Genomic DNA, 21200 nt, shown 5'->3' with positions numbered 1-21200 from the left:
TTTCTGGGACACAAGTAATGGGGGGGGGGGGGGGGGGGGGAAGGTCGATAATTTTGGCGGTCTTAGCCTCCAAGCAGAGAGAAATGTTATTCATCCATGCACAACATATAATTCAGCCTAAGTGACAGGCTCTGCTCTGGAGAAATCCTGGCCTGAGCTGGCTTCCAGAGTCAATTACCGCTTATTCCCAGGGAGGCGGGGGGCGGGGGGCCAGACAGAGCAGAGGGGGCTGCCAACAAGGCATGGGGAAATTTACTCTGTGTCAGCCTGCATGACACAGTACCTCATTTGTGGATAAATGTAAATCTGCTAGTTCTTTTTCACAGGCACTAAAATGTACAGTCTCTCCTCCCCCTTCCCTCCCCCCGTTCCCAAAACTGGAAAAGAAATCAGGACCGTCTTAGAAAGCTACCTTATATTTCAATCAATCCTCTTTCATAAAAGTCATTTAAGGTAAATACCTGTGCAGACCTACGGCCCAACTATAACATTTACTATGGCCCAAATCCTGAATTCCTCACTCGGGCAAGTTTCCCATTGAAGTTAATGGATTTTTGCTTGAAAAAGAGCTGAGTAAAATCTGAACACTGTCTAAGGATTTGGTCCCCTGCTTATCTGCCTGGAGCACTGCTTCAGTTCCAGGAGTGAAAAAATGAATTAAATTCCTCCAAAATACCAATCTTTCAAAATTTAAGGGGTAAAAAAGGGCATTGTTTTTGTGCATAAAACATACAGAGAATCTCATCAAAAGAAGAGTAATTCCCAGGGAAAGGATTTGGAAAAAGTCAAAAGAGAACATCTCGGAATAAATGAAGTACTTATTGCTGAAAAATGAGCTCAGATATATCTCAGCAAACTCTAAAGCTCAGAATTTACTGCATCATTCATGCCTTCTCCAGTAAGTTTCTTATCTCTCGTTTGGTATCACAACAAGGGATTCTGCATACTCTGTATGAAATACAACAAGACTGTGATTTTTTGCAGTAATAAACTCTACACATGCATGACAAATCCAAGCATGCAAAATGTTTAACATCCCAGTTCACAGATACTTTGGGGACAAAATCCGATTATGAGTTATATGCCACAATAAATAGGGCTCAACGTTTCATAAAGCAATTTATAGTTCATAAAAATGACAAAATGTACCTGTCAGATAGAACGCGGAGAGCAGATCTCTGTGCTGCCTGCTGGAAGAAAGGGCAGAGATGTTTATTTTATATTCTGACTTGAAAATTACGAGCACAATCAACACTTTAAAAAATGCGTTACACACATTTTTGTCACGTGTCCAAAATGTTAAAGTACGAGCAAAGTAGCAGAGTCTATAGTCAAATGGACATTCCAGCCTAGTAAATGTAAGAACACTTTGTTAAGTACACCATAAACCAGAAGATTGTCAAAGCACCGCACAGTATTTGAGGTCTGAACTACTCTATTTAGATGATTTTTTTCTGCGGTCCCTGAAAACTCGGCAGGGCTCAGTTCTCTGCCTTCCCCTCTCCCCGCTTCCGCACTCCCACTCCCTCTCCTTTACCATTAGTCTCCTCCCATTCTTCCACAGAAACAAACATCACATATTTGGTTCCTTTTGCGATGAAGCCCGTAGCTATAATTATAAATTTTGCAAAGCTTGCCAGAGCTGCTGCAGACTTTTCATGAGCGCTGCCATGTTAATCTGCTGGCAACTTTTGACTACACAGTACAGGATTGACCTGTTGCTGGTTTGCTCCTCAGTTTTTGCCTAGTACAACTCTTTGGATGGGGTATGGTGCTTGTTCTTGTGTTAACCAGCAGGTCTGGGAATAGAAATTGTAGCCTCTCAAGTTTAATAGGAGTCCCAAGCCTATCCCTGAGCTAGTTTGCCACTTTATTATTATTATTCTTTCCCCTCCTTCAATCACTTCAAGTGGTGTGATTCATGGCTTCGGCACAATAACCAGATGCTAAGCAAAGATGAAATCCATAATGTTTTGAAAATCTACTTTAAAGCCTCCATTCTACTTGGAGCTGCCCAGAACATCCCCTTGCCAGCCATACCTGTCCAGTCTGTGCCTCACCTGGCGCAGAAGTGACACAAAGCTAAGCAGCATGGAGTCAAGGGGCAGAGATTTAAATATCGGTTTTCTCTTTGCAGTTACCAGTAAATACGTTTTGAAATCATTCTCCCTGGCTTCTCAGGCTGCTGGGAACTGCACCCCTATTCCTATACAAGATGCACAGCTTGCAGGCATCCCGCTCAGCGCTGGAGAGCATGGAGGTAACCCTTCTGGCTAGTCAAAAAGCTGCTGACAGGCTACAAAGAAAAACTTGATAAAACCTGACTTGCAATTGCAGTTACAAAGCATTTCACAGGAAGGTGTGAAAAGATCCCCTGAGTAGATCCCTGTAGATCTGACAGGAGTCAAGAAATGCTTTGGCAAGAGTTGCTACTTGATTTTGGAAGCCGTATTTCTGCTCGGGGAACTTTCTGGAATAATTTGTGCCTCCTGGGTTCTCTGGGGAAGGTAGTTTGCCATGTATCACACTCCAAATTGTCAGAAGACAAGGTGCCATGGTTCACAGGAAGGTTTTTCCTTAGTGTTGACTTTCTGTAGTGGGCAGAGAGCCTGTGGGAAGGTTGGGAAGGTCCCAGCAGCTCAGTGGGAGTGTGCCCATGGCACAAACATGGTATTTTTAAGTCATCCTATTTGCATGCTCTTTGGATACAATGCCATTGAGGCCAGTGGGTACAGGGCAGGATTTAAGGGGGGAAGCCAACTGTCTAGTCCAGTGGTTTGACACCATTTGTACCCTCTCCTCTGCATGGGGTGCATTATAACACTTTTCATCTCATTTCTTGCACACCAATACAGGAGAGACCCAAACCTTAGGTTTAAGAATGTCTTACGGGTTAATCTCTTCTTTAATGTGCCAGACGAATGCAAGCTCATCTTCTCCCATGCCTAATCACCCTCACTAGCCTGAAACTATGTCCATTTTGAGTTTCAAGTTGCCCTGCTTCAACGCTGAGGCCTGCGTTGTGTTACATCTTTGCCTGCAAAACTCAGGAGCCTCCTCTGACTAGTAGAGCACTTTTTCATGCCAGCAGCCAGGGTTGGTCTTTCCCTCACAAGCAGCCACTATGTGGAAGTGTTTAAGCCACTTAGAATGTTTTCCACTCTTGGCTCAGGCCACCACAGGTGCTCACGTGGTTGTGCAATGCAACAGGTAGAAAAAGTGATCCAGCTGAAAAATAACACTTTTCCTTTTTTTTTTTTTTTCCCCTTTCTTTTTCCCCAGGTTATTTGTTACCTGGATCTCTTTTCTGAGCTGCTTCTCCAGGGAGAGTGAGTCACATCTCAGGGTGTGGTGTGGGAATGGGAACAGGACTGTGGAGGCACCGTACAGCAGAGACCCTTGCTGTCAAGATAAGCACATGTCCACCAGCGAGATCACTTTCACCTGACATCTCTCTCACTCCTTTCTGGGGAGCTGCAGAGCACCCCCAGAGCAAAGTACGTCATGGAGGCAGTAGCCAGAAGGCACTGAAGGAAACAGGCTGCTCTGTAGCCACAGGTGTCATGGACCTTACAGAGATATCAAGAAAGCAAATGTGGACTTTGGTGACACTAAAAGCTCCTACCATGGGGATGTGGGGTGTGTATCACTCTTGTATTTCCCTAAAATCCCTAATTTTGAGAGAGGAGGAAGAGCTGGATACTTTCTATTCCAGCCTCAATGAAAGCTGCCCTTAGGAAGGAAGAGGAGAGGACTTGTCTTGGCCCATTTGGTGTGCTAACCAAGCCAAGCTGTGTGGTGTTGGACTGCAACCTCAGGTGCCAATCTTCAGTTTCCATCTTGGTACATCCAGTTGCTGACAGCTTTCCCTTCTGGGCAAGAAAGTGAGTTCAGATGACAAGCAGGGCATCAGAGAGAAATGTACAAGTTCTTTTCAGTGAGATCATTCTACTTTTCCAATTAGTTTCTCATTTTAAGTCCTTAAATAAATGTCCTTCTTCACCAGGATGCAGTGCAGATTGCACGGGGCACCTCACTCTTTGCTTGGTGGTTGCACGTTCTGTAAATGAGACTATTGATTTCTTTCTTACACCATTTGAAAATACAACCGTGTTTGACTGCATATTTGTGTGACCCCCTGAGTTGGTAATGGCCCCATTTCTAAATGATGGGGGAATAAGATCCAGTTGCAAGTTTATTCTTCCTCCCTGGAGAAACAGATCTATTGCCTGCAATGAAAGGCAGTTAGCAACTATCAGGCAATTTTAATTCTAGCCTATATTGCTCCCCTCTCCTGGAGAAAGTAAGCTGTTGTAATTAAAGGTAGTTAGTTCCCTAGCAAGTGTAAATACTTGCAGCCACTAATTACAGTCTGCTCTCTTGTTCTCATGCTAGACGACTGGGTTGCTCAATTTAGGACAAAATATCTGCCCTTGCTTCTTGCTAACATTTTTTTTGTGACCCCATTCAAACTCATTCATGAATCCCCATGGAGGGTCATGACCCATAGTTTGAGAAAACTCCTGGCTATAGAAACAGCTTTCTGTGATTTATTATGTTTCTAATATGCTGGTATAATCTATGTAACAATGTAAGCAAAAGGGTGGTACTTAGTATATACTGCCTGCATGACTATTTTTTTAATAGCTTGATTTTGATTGTGCTATTTAATTTGCATTTTATTTTACATCGTTAACAACTTTACTGAGGCCAACTTATCATCCATCAAGAAAGATGAGAATATGTTCTACAGTCTTTATTATTCCTGGAAGTAAGTGGCTATGCTGGTTATAGAAATCAGGGAAAAAAATAATTTTGGAATTTGATATTGCTAACAGAATGTAAAGATCTCCAAGACTTGACACTAAAAAGTGCTTTATGGGAAGTTTAACCTTCTCTTGATAAATGATGAGTGTATTCACCAGTAATGAGTATAATCCTGAATTTTCAGTTCTTGGAATCAGTGGGGTTACTGATGGAAAAAGGTCCTCCTCAATGTGAACATGGATATTGGAGGTCAACCCACCACATAATAACTTTAATGCTGAGTAGGAAGCAGGGAAGGGAAAAAAAAAAACCAAACCAATCACTTAGGTGACTCAGGTACTTGGGCTAGAGAAACCAGCCACAGTAAATGAGATGAATTACTCCGTTTCACTACATCAAGAGTTACAAATTACAGGATACTGGTTGGTTAGAGTTCTTCAAACCCCACCTGAGTTGGTTACAGATACATTTAGGGCAGAGTTTCATTGATCTACCTATAGTTCATTAATCATTCATGAAAGATTCTAGCTGTACCCCAAGACTACTGGGACAAAACAAGTTTTTAGCCAGCACTAATCATGTTCAGGTTCTCAATCTCCAGAGATTGCATCTCCTTTCTCCATCCTTTATTGCAATGAGCCAGAGCTTGGGAACATAATCAGCAGATATTCAGGTTTCAGTGTGTGTTAAATGAGCTACCAAAATTACTTGAAGTGTCACAAGTTGCAATCTGTTGTTGAAGGGAAATCAAAGAGGAAATTAAATACTTTCATTGTAATTGGGACTGAGCAGTGAGCTAGTTCATTGCAATTGGGACTGAGCAGAGAGCAGAACGGGTTGAATACAGCTATTGAGCTGGAGATACAGGAGTGTTAAGAGTGGTCCCCAGAAATCCCTCTTTTTTTTTTTTTTTTTTTTTTTTTTTGCTTCATAAACTGCTGGGCTTGCAGGCATTTTAAGAAGCAAATGAGAACTACTGAAGCATGTTCTGCTGGGCTTGGAGGCACGGTGGGCTGACTGTGGATGCGTTTTCCTATACCTCACCCATGGCATGCTTTGGAAAATAGAAGCCAATAAACTGACTGTTGGCAGAGTCAGAAATTTTGCTTTCCGTTTTTCCTGTCCTGTGGATTAATCGCTGTTATCACGAGACAGCTCAGTTACAGCAACTGTATGGAGTTACGCCAGTTATACCAGAGACTTCACTGAGATGGCGCAGTTGTACACAAGGTGAGAATTTGAACCCTTTCTTTAGTAACAGTGTAACAATAGGTACAACCCATGCATGAGTAAATTGCATTGTTTCCAGAGCACCTTGTCTTCCTCGGGTGGTAGGTGTTGCCCTGGAATTGAATTTATGATCTAAGTGAGCATCTCCCATATTAGCAATCACACAGACCGCTGGATGTCACCCTGTATTGGACTGCAGTTAGTGAGCTGGAGACGTACTTTTTCCAAGCCAAGGGTTAAGGAAAGATGTCATTACTATAAACTGCTATTTGAGAACCAGACCAGAACAAATTTCTTGTTTCATATTTCACTCTTCATATGTCTTCCATGTTGATTCTTTTTTAATTTCCTAAGGTTTGCTTGTTTTCAGCTTAAATGCAGTTTAGTCCTAAACTAGTGAAGCCAGGAAGAAAATTTTGTGTAGGGCACAACCTGACTGCATGTCCTAACTTGGGCCACAGGTCTCTTCAGAGCTTTTTCTGCTTTAGTTCTGGGAGCCATCGTGGACCTAGAGAAAAACTTCTGGATAATCCTCTTATGGTGAACCCACCTCAGTCCAACCACATGCATGGTTTTTCACCTTCCATGAGAAGATGGGAGTTTAGTCCAATTCTGTTTATAGGCACCTTCTTGCGGTGGAAATTATACCTTTGCCTGTGAGATGGAGCTGCCTTTCAGCCTCACAGCTCCACTTCCCTGCTACAGACTGTGATCAAACCAACCACCAGTCCTGTTTCAGACGGGACTTAGTTCATCGCACAGATATCTTTCACTCCAAGGCATGTTTTCTGAACGTTAGGCATCCTTGTCCCTCATCTTGAAACTGAAACTCTTCAGTTTTTGGTGTTCTTGAAAAGTGCAGAGCTGCACAGTGTTGCAGTGATGCTCTCATCAGGGCTCAAAACAGAGGGAAACAAACCCTCTTGCACCTACAGACTTGATCTGTTTAAATGTCTCTGAGTGTCTTGTGACCATGAGAAGCTGACCATAGAGCTCACGTCAGGCAATTTATCATGATTCCTAATGTGTCTTATCTCACTGCATTATTCTGTACTCCTCACTGTTCCTAGGGGCTTTGTTTGAGGATTGCTTTCCAGTCTGGATTTCTGAGGGATTTAAAATCACTTGTAAACTGCAGCTTGAGTGTTTCTCTGTAAATTTGTAATATAAACATGTGAATGTGATTTTCACTGTCCAGTTGATATCTATTTAAGATTTACAGGCTGTAAGATTTAAAAGGGTCTCCCTTCCTTCCCCTTTTGGAGTTGGTTATCATCAGAGGCACATCTTTTAAGAAACTATAAAACTCTTCCTAGATTTCATGATTTCTCCAGGCCTTTCAACACCTCAGTATTCATTTTTCACCCTGGAATTTTAATATTATATTTCTGGCATACATTGTTCTTTCTCCCCTGCTTTGCCCATTAATCCTTATTAATCTTCGGGGGCAACACTTCAGTGACTTGAACATGGCAGCTGGGAGTGAAAGACCCAAGTGCTAATCCTGGCTTTGCAGCTGACTTGCCATGTGGCTTTAAACAAGCCACATCTCAGTCTCAGTCAGTTATACAGAGATAATAATTCTTGCTTAGCTCTACCTAAATACCTCTCAGGGGCGTTGTATTAAGTATTTAATACTTGTTAAGTGTTTTGGATCTCCAAATTACTGTATAATCAGCATGGGTATTAACCATACAGAGAATTCTACATATCTGTAACTGTTGAGTCTTCTGTCCTGCATATGTTCTGACTTCTGCAGTCTGGCCCCAACAACCATGCAGGGTTTCAACACAGATGAGTTAACTTGCATCTTTTTCAGTGGAGATGAGCAGACGGTAATTTACATTAATAAAATGGTTCATTTTCAGTGACACTGGAGGAAAGTCTCAGTCATTGCAAGTAAAGCAGCAGTCACCTGTCTCTACAGAAGTAGTCTCCTTACCCAGGAGTTGAAGTGCTGCTTACACCGAGGAGGCAAAAAATGTTGGTGTTGCACCACAGGCTGTACAAGATTTACTGGGAAGTCTGAAAGCTCAGAAATTAAAATAGAATTTTTCTAATAGCCCATATATGTGAAAATAGGGGAAATACAAGCCTGAATTCCCCAATTGATGGTAACTCTGCCCAGGGAGTACTTTATCAATCGACTTCGATGCATTTGCTACTACTCAAGTATCGGCTTGGATTGTGCTAGGATATGAAAAAAAAACTTGGGGGATATCATCCTAAATTGATTGAAATCAGTGACTAAACACCTGCTGACTTCAGAGGAGAGAGATTTCATCCTCAGTGCAGGAGAAATTGCAGCAATAGTTTCCCAGCTCCTTTTTCTTAAATTCTAGTTTTGATGGATTGGCTGCTGGCTTTTTTTTTGCTTATTTCTCATCATGTTCTACTATAGCTGCTACTCCCTTTATAATGTCCTTTTTTTCCCCAATTTATTTTCTTCATTAATTTCTTTTTTATTCCCTTAATCCCTTTCCCTTTTCATGTTACTTTTATTTTCTAACATGCTCTCAGCTGCCTCTTTCTCCGTTTCTAGTGTCATCCATCTCTGTGTGCCACATCTCCTTCACACAGCTCCTCATGATGGCACCACCCCAGCTCAGCTGCATGACCAAGGGGAGAGAAGTAATCTTGGCCTTCTCCTTGCAGAGAGCAACAGGCAGCTCCTAGAGAAGCTGAGAGTCTGTATTTGTGTGCATGCACACACGTGTGAGAGAGATACAAGAAGACTATGTTCTCCTCTTACAGCTTTTAATAGTTGCAATATTACAAATTACACTAATTTGTGCTCCAAATTATTTGTGACTGCTGGTTATTTAACTGTTCTCCTACAGACACATTGGAATGGATTTGCCTGGAGGCCAACAGACGTTTTGTGGCCACGCTTGAGTGGGGCAAAGGCTCGGGCACAATGTCTGGCTTCAGTGAGCACTCTGTGGCAGGAAGAGTGGCATGGGGGGTGAAGGGCTCACAAGGGATGAGGACAATGGCCATCCAGCCTGGAGGTGTGGGGCCTAACCATTCTTTATGCCTCAAATTAGCTGACACTGCTCAATTGGTTGCACTGGGATACGTTCCCATGCCAGTCAAAACAGATGTTTGTATAGTAATTCCAGTTCACAAGGAGAAAAAAAAAAAACACCCAAAGATTTCAAGATGATGAGGTTAAGGTAGATACAGAGAGAAACTGTTAGACTTGGAAAAAGGTGACACTAGAATAGGGCAGGCTTTGGAGATTTACCAGAGCTAAATTTTAGCTTAGTCACAGCATCCACATGAAGAGACAAGGAAGATGCCCTTGTATTTTATTTTCCAGTCTCTTCAGAGGTTTGTTACTGAGGAGCATGGACATCAGAGTGCCATGTTTGAATTTCCCCAAATTTTGTGCATGTCCAAGAGCCAAGCTGATCTCTAACCTTTTTCACTGTCATTCATGGTGGTGGAATTCAAATTTAGAGCTTGATCCTGCCTGCCAGTGCATGTCAGACATTGAATCTGATTTTGTAAGATAGGCAGTGATGTGAGCCAAGTTTGGCAGGACAAGACTGAGCTTTTATTTTGTTTCATTTGATGGTTTCAGTGAGGCAATCTTGGTCTTCCTGTCATGCCTTGTGGAAGTGCAAATTTAGATGTCACAGAGTTTTTAAAATCAGAGCTGGCAAACCACAAAAAAGCTTGGCTCAGCTGGCTTAAATCTTACTCTGGATTTTAGTTAAATTGGATACCAAAAGGATTGCTTCTCTAACACACAGGAAATAATGGACTTACGTGAGTTAAGTAAGGCTGTTAAGAGTGGCTATTCCTCCAGTCCAAAAATGCACTCATGTTATAGTGACAGAGGACTGAGCAGAGCATGTGGATTAAGTACAAAAACACCCGAGGCTCCAGCCGTTCCTTAACCCAAAATTTAATTTTTCCACTTTTGCTTATCTCTGCCTTGTGCAGTTTTGGTTGCAGTCAGACTTGCACGTGGCCAGACTTCATGAAATAAGGTTGCTATGCTCAGTGGAGTGAGAAACTTCTCATCTGAAAGTTTTTTTTTCCCAGGTTTATCCAGTCATTTTTTGAGACAGAAATTAATTTGCAGCAATGACGAAGGCTCCATGCTTTTTTTTCCAGAGCTGAGTGTTCTCAACTCCTCTTCCCTTCTGATCAAGCATCAAGTATTGCACTGATGAAGAGGTGAACAAAGGGGAGCACAACACTAAAATGACTTAATGCGCTTAAAATATTTGGACATGGCATATGTGAACACCATTAGCATTGCCTAAAAATATTCTAATGATGAACAGGGTTATGCAGCGGCATGTTATAATTTGCCCAATATAGCTTTTCTCTACAGATGCACCTGACTTTGTGCTCTGCTCATCTGATCTTCAACTTCAGAAAGCATCGTACTAACAGAGGAGGTCTTATGGAAAGAAAGCTTGTAGCTGCTTTGCCCCTTTTTAAATTTGCTTCAAAATTCATTACAGATGGCTTCAAACTAGCTAGAATATTACATTTCATATGCAGAAGTAGTGCTTATAAAGACTCTACTTAAAATTCTTCCTCTTGAAGGAGGTGGATGCATGACCATTCAATTCAGGATAATTTTAATCTTTTTGTTGATTGTCCATATCCAGAAGTGAGAGGGAAAAGTCCTACACATTATTTAAAAGATTGTCTTTGCATATGTTCTTTCTCACTTGTTTCTGGATACCATTAAAGAAACAAAACATGATTTTATGACTTAAAAAAAAAATCCCTAGTACTATTTACATGGGGACATGGACACACCAACTGCCATTGACTATGTAGATGGACTTTTGCCCTGTTGCAATGACGGAATGGATTTGGCTGGTCCTAAATGCCTACGCTGCAGACAGTCTTGTCAGAAAGACGCATTTCCAGCACTGAGCGCTGGCATCCCTCAGTGCATATGTGACGGGGAGGAAACATAGGCACAGATGTCCCCACTGGAGCTGTGGGTATAACTCAAACTAGTATCAAGTTTTCTGACTCAGCCATGGCTAGGGTGATGCTGGAGCTTGGTGGGTCCCCCAGGTCCAGCAGCCCTCCCTGGATGTCCCCAAGAAGCTGTGGGTGGGGGGGCATCCCCGGGACCCCTGGGCAGGCGCCGGGCTGGGTGGGCTGCTGTCACCCTGTGGGGCTCTGGGTGGTGATCCAGACCAGGCTGCTGAGACTTTTAGATTACTGTGTTGAAACTGTTCCTGGTGAACTTTCTCAAGACTGCTCTTCCTCCGAGGTATCCTGTGAAGGGATATGGCTTTCTGTTTGTCTTGGCTTGCCTGTGGAGGGGCTGGTTTCACTCAGCCTGCTCAGACCCTGCAGGGCCAGCCTGTCCCTGTCCCTTCTTAAGGAGGGCAGCCACCTGCAGGCAAACGCTGTCTTCCCTCTTCCTTTGGTGCAGGGCACATGAGCAAAATTAATGAACCCAAGAGGACTGCTTGCTGCCTCCCTGTGCACTGTGTGCGGAGGGTGTCTTCAGCCCCTGCATTTACCTGCTGTCACAGGGGGATAGTCATATGGTTATTTAAAAAAAAAAAAAAAAAAGTACTAAAGTTGAGTCTTTCCTTGCAAGATACAGCAGTGGCTGGAGTGTGGAGCCATGTCCCTGGGAGTGTGTTCTGATTGCTTCTTCAACTTCTGTTTATACGATTTTACAAAATTTTGGCAGGAATCAAGAGCACATACCAGGGTGTTGGCTTTTATGAATCCCATGGGATGTGAAAGTCAAGCTGACTCGATGAACTTTGGTTACATATTCCAGACAAGCACAATGACTCTATTTATTCAGACTTGGCAGCCAGAATGCAGATTGACTCTGTGGGTAATAAATTTTCACAGCCACAAAACTTCAGTGGCAACCAACCTGATCCCGCGCAGAAAAAATGCATATAAGGAAGTAGACTTGGGTTGCAAAAATATGTTAGATTATTATTCCATGTATGCGTACCAGTCAGTTAATTTATTTGGCTATTGATTGACATGAATTGCACAAATGATGCCAGGGATCTTTTTCTCCTTAAAGGAACTACTCTCTATTACAAAATTTTCATATTGTAAAAGGACAAGTAGGGGGGAAAAATGGAACTGTTCATATTACAATTGACAATCTCCTTTTAATATTTCATCCAAGACTGATTTAAGTTATCCAGTGACCTCTACGGAGAAGAGCAGGGTATTATAATGGGGACTGTTTCATGTGCTATGCCACACTTCAAGGAACCAAAAGGCAATAACCACTACAATTCAGTACTCTGAACAATCTTAAGTACAATTTTGACATCTTCATGCTACAAAGCTTCAGATGCTTTCTTGGAGAGACAATGATGAAATTATTACTCTATGTGTTTTAAATCAAAATGAATTGGCTCTTTAACTTGCAGATTTATGTTAACTACCTTGGTATCTGTTAATTGCATGCTCCTCAGATATTGATTGGGGATTAAAAAGTATATTTTCTTCAATCTGTGTGATGTAAAATATGCCAACAGGAAATTTTCCCTCTGCCTATTAGATCCTATGATCACTGCCTGTAAAATTGAAATGATCAGTTTAAATGGATAAACTATGCTCATTAAAGAGGAAAAATACATTTATGTAATTAAAATTAAGAGACTAATATGTGTGGATAATGTAATTACTGTGGTTGCACACACACTCTCAAACCCAGCCTCTTTTGCCTCTCCTGGGTCTGTGAATCTCACTACCTTAATTGCTGGTGCAGAGGGAAAGGTTGGGAACGCCTTGCCCACCAAGGTCCCGAAGCTCTTAATTACATCCCTGTCATGCATTTGGCCTCCCTCATCTATGGCTCACATTCCCTGGTTCAGCCATAGCCCTCCAAATGCCAGCCCTGGGAACGCAGAAGCACCTGTCCCCCTTTGCACAACTTCAGAAACTTTCTGTTCACCGCTTGGTGATTTCAGACGCAAACACAAAATCTCCCAAGTTTTCCCCCTAAACTTCCCCATTTAGAAATCAGCAAAATAAAAAGCTTCCCAGTTCTTGTATGTCTCATCTTCAGCTTTTTGAGAAATTGGACTACTTAAATAAGTCTGATTTCTCAAAGGTTAATTAATTATGTAAGGAGTATCTGGGAATCACTCATTTACTGTTCCTATCCCTTCATCTTTGATTTCTTTCTTTCCTGTTCCTGAGCTCAGGAGGAGATCTGAGACTAAAGAGCCTCAGAATTGGGAAACAAACGGAAACTGGTTCTCCCACTGACATTTAGACAAAGATCCATGTGGTAATCTGTGCATTTATTGGCAGAGGGTGCCTGTGTCATTCTTTTTTGGACCTATTTCCTGCTAGGTAGATGGAAATGTAGTGCTTTGTTTATCCAGCAGGCATATTTATTTAGGACTGTTCTTTAAGCAGACCTGCAGGTCTTAGCTGAGGTTCTGCAAAACATTTCATGTAGCATCGGTCAGCTTGTGCCTCCAGGAGATTTTTATCTGCACAGCCAAGTTAGAAAAAAATGTGACTAGAAAAGAGGACCAAATCACAAAGTAATTGCCAAAGGTTGCTCATGCTAGGGCCCGTGACGATTAGAAGTGAGTAATGGGATCTCAGCTCTGCTCTTTGCCACACGGGTGGCAAACTCTTTCTTGGCTCTGCAGAGTTTGTTTGATCACTGAGGTGAAAGACCCAGACTGTATCAGCTGTACCTTAAAGCTCTGGTTACTGACCAAAGACCTTGCGTAGCACGCATAATACTGAGCAATCCAAGCACATGAAACATGTTAGTAGTGGTAAGTGGCAGTGCTAAGCCAAAGATACCATGTGTGCATGCCCAAACGGCAGTACTTTTCCACAGTCCCTTTTCTGTCTAAACCTGCTAATGCTCTTTTATCTCCTGCACGATATACATTTTCACATGTCCTTTTCCGCTTGCTACAAAGCAAACCATAATTTCAGCTCTCTGGCTCTGACAGCCTGTTCCACAGACATCCATTCTGCAGGATCCCATCTCGCTACTTACCCAAAGGACAAGCCGTCTCCTGACCCAGTGGATGGGTCCCCCACTCTCCTACCACCCAGCCCCTCACTGCAGGCACCACGGCATCTCGGTGTGCTATTGTTATTCTTCAGATGTCCCTTCTGTCCCTCACTTCACATTACTTTGCCCTATGCTGTCTATGATGCGCTGTGTTTTAAACTGTCTAGACAAGCTGGGAGAGTAATTAAATGTGAAGTGTTTCAGGATGAAATACATTAAACAAAAAGAAATTGTATAAATATGTAAATAATTGAATCTATGTGCTGAATCTTCTTAACACTAAGAAGCTTTTCTCAAAATAGATGAAATAATGGTTTAGTATAAATATTAAAAGGTTTTGATTTACCTGTTGTTTGGAATATATTGTAAAATAGAGAATTCTAATGACAAGAGTTAAAGAAAACCCTGTAAGAGCTTCATGCCTACATACCTAAAATTATTTTAAGATCCTGAATTTCAGATAGCTCCAGTTACCCTTGACTGAAATAATCACATTTGAAACCCATGTTATATCCAGGTCTGGATCCATCTGTGAGATTCAGCCAGGGGCAGTACTGCCCTCAGATGTTCCGGTGAAGGCATAGGACATACATTTTAGTGCAAGGAGTGGAAGTGGCTCTTGCTCTCCCATCCCCAACCAAATCACCATGCCAGTATACTGAGAAGGAGGGAGCATGGAACACCACTGCTTGTCAATGAGGCGCTTGGCCAGCCAGGGGACAGTCAAGCCCTATTCTAGTGAGTACTCAATTATTTAGACAAAACACAAGTGTTTTAAGGAAAAATTGGGAGACACCTCCCCCAGCCAACAAAACTCAACTCTCCTGACACATGGAAAACTTTGGCTGATGCATCTGCTCCCAGTCAGGTAGTCTGAGGTCATTAAAACCCAGGCAAGTGCCCTAACTGCTGTATTACGGAGTGAACCAAATGCACAGCCAAGACTTTCTCTCAGCTGTCCTTAGCCTTCTTAGCATGCATGGGCCATGCAGAGACAGGACTGAAAATGCCCAGAGGAGAAGAGAGGGCTGAGGGGATGCCGGTGAAGCTCTAGGCATGTCAAAGGTAAGCAGCCCAGTGGCTACTCCCTGGGGCCAGGTCATGCTTGCAAGGTTTGGCATGAACCCTTAATTCAGAATTTCTGTTTCTTCCCTCCTTGGCCGCTCTTTGAAACATAATAAAACTGATTCAGAAGGAGACTGATACAAAAACCTTCTGGGTCACATCAAGGTAATAAATCAAGAGCACTGCAAACCATTCCCCACCAATCCAGCAGTTAGCACACGCGGGCTGGCTCCAAGCTGCAACATCTGTTACTCCAGTTACAGTACTGCCATGTATTTTGATAACCTTTATGTATGTTTTGAAAAAGCATTAGCAAAATACATGCAGTAGCTCAGTCTCAACATGAAACATAGTACAAGTGACATGTTAGTTGTCTGGTTCTTACCTGGTCATTCTCTTCTTCATCGCTGCTTAACTTGAGGTCATCTTCTAGCATTCTGGAAAGCAAACAATAGAATAAATTATAATTTACCAAAATGCTTCCGATCTGATGTTTTCTCTGAGCTACTGTAAACATTTAATAATTTAAATAGAAAGAAAATATATTTTATTGCAGTAACTCTGTAGATGTGACACTTCGTAATTTTTTCTTATCCAGTTGCTATCAACTAACTTCTTAACTCATTTCCTACTATTACTGCCTAGGGGAAAATGTTTACTAGAGTAATAATGGATTTTGCAAAGATTCTTGTTATTACAATCACTGACAAACAATTTTTATAGGCTAAAAATAATATTTTGATGCTGACAGGTCAGTAGTCTCTCTGAAAGGAAAATTTTGCTCCATTTGGCTTTGAGCTTACAAAACAGAAGTAGATATTTACATTGGCAGTACTGCAGCCCAAAATAAGATTCAGCGATGTTTCCCAAAGGCCATTTTTACTTTATTGCATGTTTGATGTAAAATTGACATTGACTGAAACAATTAAAACTTAAATATATTGTCTCAGTGCACAAGAGTATCTACAAGGATTTTGCTGTCATATAAACATAGAAAATAATGCATCTTTTCTAATGAGGATTTCATCATCCCTTCCCATATCCTTACCCCAACTTGCTTAAACTGGCTCACAGAGAAAAGGAGTTTGTTTTTACCTCTATGCATTTTTTTACAAGCTAGGATTAAGTAACCAGCAGTTAAAGGAGTTGAAAAATGTGCAAAGATTCCCCCCCGTGCTTGAAAGGTCTACAAGAATGGGACCTATTTTTAAAAAAAGCCTCTGTAATAATAATTCAGAAAATTGCTGATTTTTCTTGTGTTCTGGGAAAAGAGAATCTGTAATTCTGTCTCAACTCCAGAATAAAGCTTGGTGAGCAATTCAAACACATCCTGTGACGTGGGTGGTCCCTGGAGTGTAAATATATCAAGAAGACATATGTAGTAATTTCAAACCACCTCCTTGTGGATCCTGTGCCTAGATCTTCCAAGAGCATGCCTGAAAAGCGTGACTCTTACAGGGGCAACATGGTGTGCCATGTCTTAAAAGAGCACCGAGCCTAACCACCTTCTCCTCAGCTCCTCAGCTCCTCGCTATATGTACAGTCCCTGCCTGTTGCTGCCGTCACAGCTGCTTCCCTATTTCCCTGCAGCACCTTTTGGGGAATGTAGGTGTATAAGAACAGGATTGGAGGTCAGAACATAAACTCCCACTAGTTCATCTTTAAAGTCTCTTGTCTTGCTTTTTCCCCCCCCCCCCCATTTCCTTCTACTTGTGCCAAATTTTTTCCTCTATAAAACCAACATATCAAATTCAGCAAAATCTCATTACCATGCAGACACCTCAAGTATATACGACACCCATTGAGTTACAGAGACTTGACTATCTCACAGCAAGACTTGCCCGGGTTTAGTCCAGAAATATGTCCACATGCAGGAAAAACCTTGCCCTGCCATCTCCCAAGTCAGTAAAGCCTCTGGTGGCAGTATTAAAGCAGCCACTGGGCAAGCTAGCAAGCCTTGCTGAGAAGTAGGCAAGTGGGACAGGTATGGATGACATGGGATTTAGCTTGTAGGAGCTAAATATGTCAGAGAGGGTAAGCTTCCTATAAACACTGCAAGACCCACGTTGGCTTTGGATCCCACCACTCACAATCTTACAATTACTAATTTTTTATTCAGATCTGTTTAGGGCATCCCTGAGAAAATAGAGCTTGAAAACAGAAAGATCTGAGACTGGGCATTATGTAATAAAATGCAATAAAATCTGCACTGATAGTTATTTAAGCAGGAAGACATGTGCTTATTGTGAAAAGCAGAGCACCCGTGGTATCACTGCTTGCTCTTCCTTGAGTTTCGAGTGTGTGAATTTCTTCTAGTGATGTGGTAAACCATATCGTTTAAGATTTAGCAATTTAGCTCTTCTAAATGGAAGCTGAAAAACAAAAGCATGTAATGAAATGTTCTAGGTCACCCTATGTATTTATTAGTGTCCTAACTTTTCGTATCAACATAAAAAAGATGTGCATTGTGAGCCTGTGATTAGATGCAATTATAACTCTTTGAAGGTGTCAGGTTGTGTGGAGGTTGAGTGGAGCTAAGGTGAGGCACCACGAGTGCAAGCAGGAACCATCCACACAAATGTAACAAGAAACTGCAGTGCTGGCCCATCAACCTCTCCTTGCTTGAATGTTTTAGCCTGTCTTTATTTTCATTGTCTGTTTCTCATTTCAGAAGCGCTGCTTTCCAAGAAAAGCATTGCCTGGCTGGGGCTTGTGGCCTCTTCTGGAACTACTGTCAGCATATAAACAATCTCCTAATGCTGGGGATAGGGAAAAAACAGGTCATCATAAAATTCCTGCTTGCTTGCATTGTTTCCCTAGAATGAAATCCGGCCCACCTGATCCTTGTATTTGTCAAAGGTTAAGACAGCCTGCCAGTGTAGAGGTCTACCTTGTAAAGGCAGGAGCTCTTTTCCTATGGTGCAGGTATAACCTCTGTGCCCAAAAGCCTTGATTGTTTCCCATACTCTTTCACTGTCAGGTGAGGCCCTCAGCCCTGATCTACAAAGCTACAGCCAGAGCAGGACATACTGTCACAATGGACTTAAGCTTCACCTGTCAGCAGTCCTGGAGAGCAAGGCTCTTTGGACATCATGCAGCAATCAAAGCCCAGCCTGAACCGCAGGCTGGGTGAGGAGGAGGTATTTGTTTATAAGGACCCCAGTTTGCAGTAAGTGTCTTAAGGAAGCCAGATCAGTTTTGAGTCTGTATGATTTTGAGGAACACTGTTTCTGGACAACTCCTCTCCATCATGGGAACGATGATAGTTAAAAGTCCACAACTGGACCAGTAGACCCCACTTGAAGAGATGGAGGAGAGAAGAAAAATACTTTAAGCTCACAAGAGGTGTTACGCTAATTTGTAATTTATCTGAAAAGCACTTTGGCATGGATTCAGCACAGAATGAGATTTGATGCACCCTATGTTAGCAGAGAAATTCAGATCACATTTAAATCAACCCCTGCTTGGGATGGAATTTCTTTACATATTCTGTCAAACTAGTGCTAGGATGGACAGACAAACACGTACAAGCTCAGGTACAAACACAGCTTTTTCAACACAGCCCGTCTATAGCTACTTTCTATAACATCTTTTTCAGAAGACACAAAATCCAGGCCAGTAAGTAACATCATCCATGGGATCAAAGTTTTTTTCAAAATAGATTTGGCTTTGATGTAAAAAGATAAGTAAATATAACTTTGAAAACAAAAGCTAGAAAAATGAAGTGGTATTTGAAGTGGCTCTGAAAAACCACTTAGGGCTCCTGCACTTGAAAAGAGTGCGTACAGTCAGGAAGTTACTTTCCAGAACCTAATTACACATTTTTTAGTGAAACGTCTGTGAGGTTGCAGTAGCAGCAAAAGGTGGGAAGCTTGGGTGGGAGCACTTACTGCACTCTAATTAATGCATTTGTTCCTTTCTCCACAAAGATCATGACAGGTGGAGATGTATTATAAGGAAATGAGGATGAGTTTGGGATATTGAGAAATGCCTCAGCAGCTAGGTTCTTTCTCCAGTACCAATTAAGGGGTTGCAGCCAGGGGCTCTGGGCCACTCAGTTATGATGGGAAAGGAGGGGAGGGGCTACTTACAGGTAATGAAAGATAGGCAGAAAGTCTAGAGTGCATCAGTATCCAACATCTACCAATACTAATGTGACTGCGTGTCCACATCTCCTGCATGGCTTATTGGAAATCCTGACCTCTTGCATCTGGGGGTTGCTCACTGTTGTTCAGTAGGCTACTGGGGTGGGGTGACCATGTTGGGAACTGCAGAGGGACCCTGCGGGACTCCTGCTCATCCCAGCATGTTGAAGGGCCAGGATATGCTCCTGGTCAAAAGCTGGAGTTTGGGATGGGAGGCTATCGCAGGCTGCCCAGAAACCACCCTGCTCAAAAGGAATGGTCAAGTCTAGACTTGTAGCTTCACTGTTTTGTCTGTCTGTCTTTTTTCATAAGCTTTATTTGCTGGAAAGTCAAGTCCCAAGCAAGGATTATCTTCAGCCCCAGCCAAAGTCTAGCAGATAGCGGGAAGACTTCTAGTTTCCCCTCTAGGAAGTAACATCAAGTTTCAAGCATGAGGGTAGAGCCAGGGCCCAGGTCAAAGATTTTGGGGTTTGAAAGACCTGGAGGAGAGGGAGCTGCTGGGAAAGGATATGTTGATGGTGTTGTGTCTGGGGGAGGTGGTCTTCAACAACCAGTTGGGAATCAGTTGCAACTTTTAATGTCTGGAGCCAGTCTGAGACCCTTCCAGCATAGCCTTACTTAGGAGAATACCTATTTTTTTTCCAGGGTGAAGACATGACCCCAACCAAACTTTGCATCTGCTGGTGCATGTGAAAGAAGCAGCAGGCATCACACCCTTCATCTCTGATACATTTCACATCCCTTGGCTTAATGAATTCTTCCATTCCCACCGTGCAAATTACTTACTGAGGCATAAAACTCTCAAAAAAAAAGCCTCTGTGGTTTTGTTTTGTGATTACAGAGATTCCCTTCTGGCATGCAAATCAAAGGACAGGAGAAGATGCTCTGAAAACTTTCAAGAGAGGTTATGAGAATGAGGGGTAAAACCCTCCTTGTGTCCCTCTGGTGGTTTAAGCTACTCTATGAGATACGGTCTTCATGATAATTTTGACAATTAAAACAAAAGAAAGATTTGAGTTGGGAAAGGAAAAAATATTGATAGTAATGAAGTCATTAACACTAATGATTTAAGAGAGAACATGCCAATGGTTTGCAAGCTTGGGGCACAAGTGTATGTATGTTGCAATTGTCATTTAAATAAATTCAGAAGTCACCATCTTTGCAATTTGTGAAAGATCTCATGAATGTGTTAATCTGATCAAGTATATTGTTCCATTTTAATGCTAGGCAGTATCTCAGTCAGAATACCGTGTTTATTAAGGACTTTTGTGATTTCTGCTCATTATGTAGGCAAGGAACTTTGGTAGTAGAAAAATAATTTTGATTTTAGCTGAAGAGGAACCCCACAAAGCAGAGAGTTGTGATGAAACATAAAAATCAGATAACGAAGTGCTCATTTGAGTTTAGGCCTCCACAATGTTTCATCTGAATGAGACTGCTTTTGGAAAATTATCTTATTTTTTAATGCATAATATTGACATTTTATTTTCTTTCCCATAAATGCATAATGACCTTTCAAGAACTGGACGTTAGTTTCAGTATTACCAGAAACCCAGAAAAAACCCAGATATTATTCAAAGGAGAAGTATACTAGAAGGGTCTCAGACTGGCTCCAGATGTTTAAAGTCACAACTGATGCACTGATATATAGAGAAGCATTATTTCACATTGTAGGGAAACAAAACCAAACCTTCCTGGAGGCACAACACTGTGCAAGACCTTTAACTCTTGTTCTCAGCAAAATGAGAGAGAACACCAGGTGGGAATATGCTGTTGCTGTCCAGACTGTGCCCTTATGTTACTGGGATTATTTCAGCTATGAATGCTCACATACGTAATACCACTTAAGATCCAATAAGACAAATGTACTCTCAGTTTTTGGTTGCTTTCTAAAAGAGAAATGCAGGCAAAAATATGCCTGGTAAGAAGTACAGAGAATTCATAAGAAACAGATGAATACATTTCCTTCCTTAACC

The 21200-nt window shown here is 42.0% G+C and overlaps 1 protein-coding gene across 1 annotated transcript in view; it reads right to left on the bottom strand.

Annotated features, from left to right (window-relative positions):
- Nucleotides 1–21200, bottom strand: part of AFF3 (AF4/FMR2 family member 3) — a 291116-nt gene that overhangs the window by 79055 nt on the left and 190861 nt on the right. Inside the window, exons 10-11 of the mRNA XM_026845932.1 lie at nt 15465–15516; nt 1150–1190 (exon numbers count right to left, since the gene is read on the bottom strand). Coding sequence (XP_026701733.1) covers nt 1150–1190; nt 15465–15516 — 93 coding nt within the window. The remainder of the gene's footprint in view (nt 1–1149; nt 1191–15464; nt 15517–21200) is intronic.

This window comes from Athene cunicularia, assembly GCF_003259725.1.
Source record: "Athene cunicularia isolate RWA chromosome 1 unlocalized genomic scaffold, athCun1 chr1_part1, whole genome shotgun sequence".
Taxonomy (NCBI): Eukaryota; Metazoa; Chordata; class Aves; order Strigiformes; family Strigidae; genus Athene; species Athene cunicularia.
This window is presented reverse-complemented; position numbering and strand designations above follow the sequence as displayed.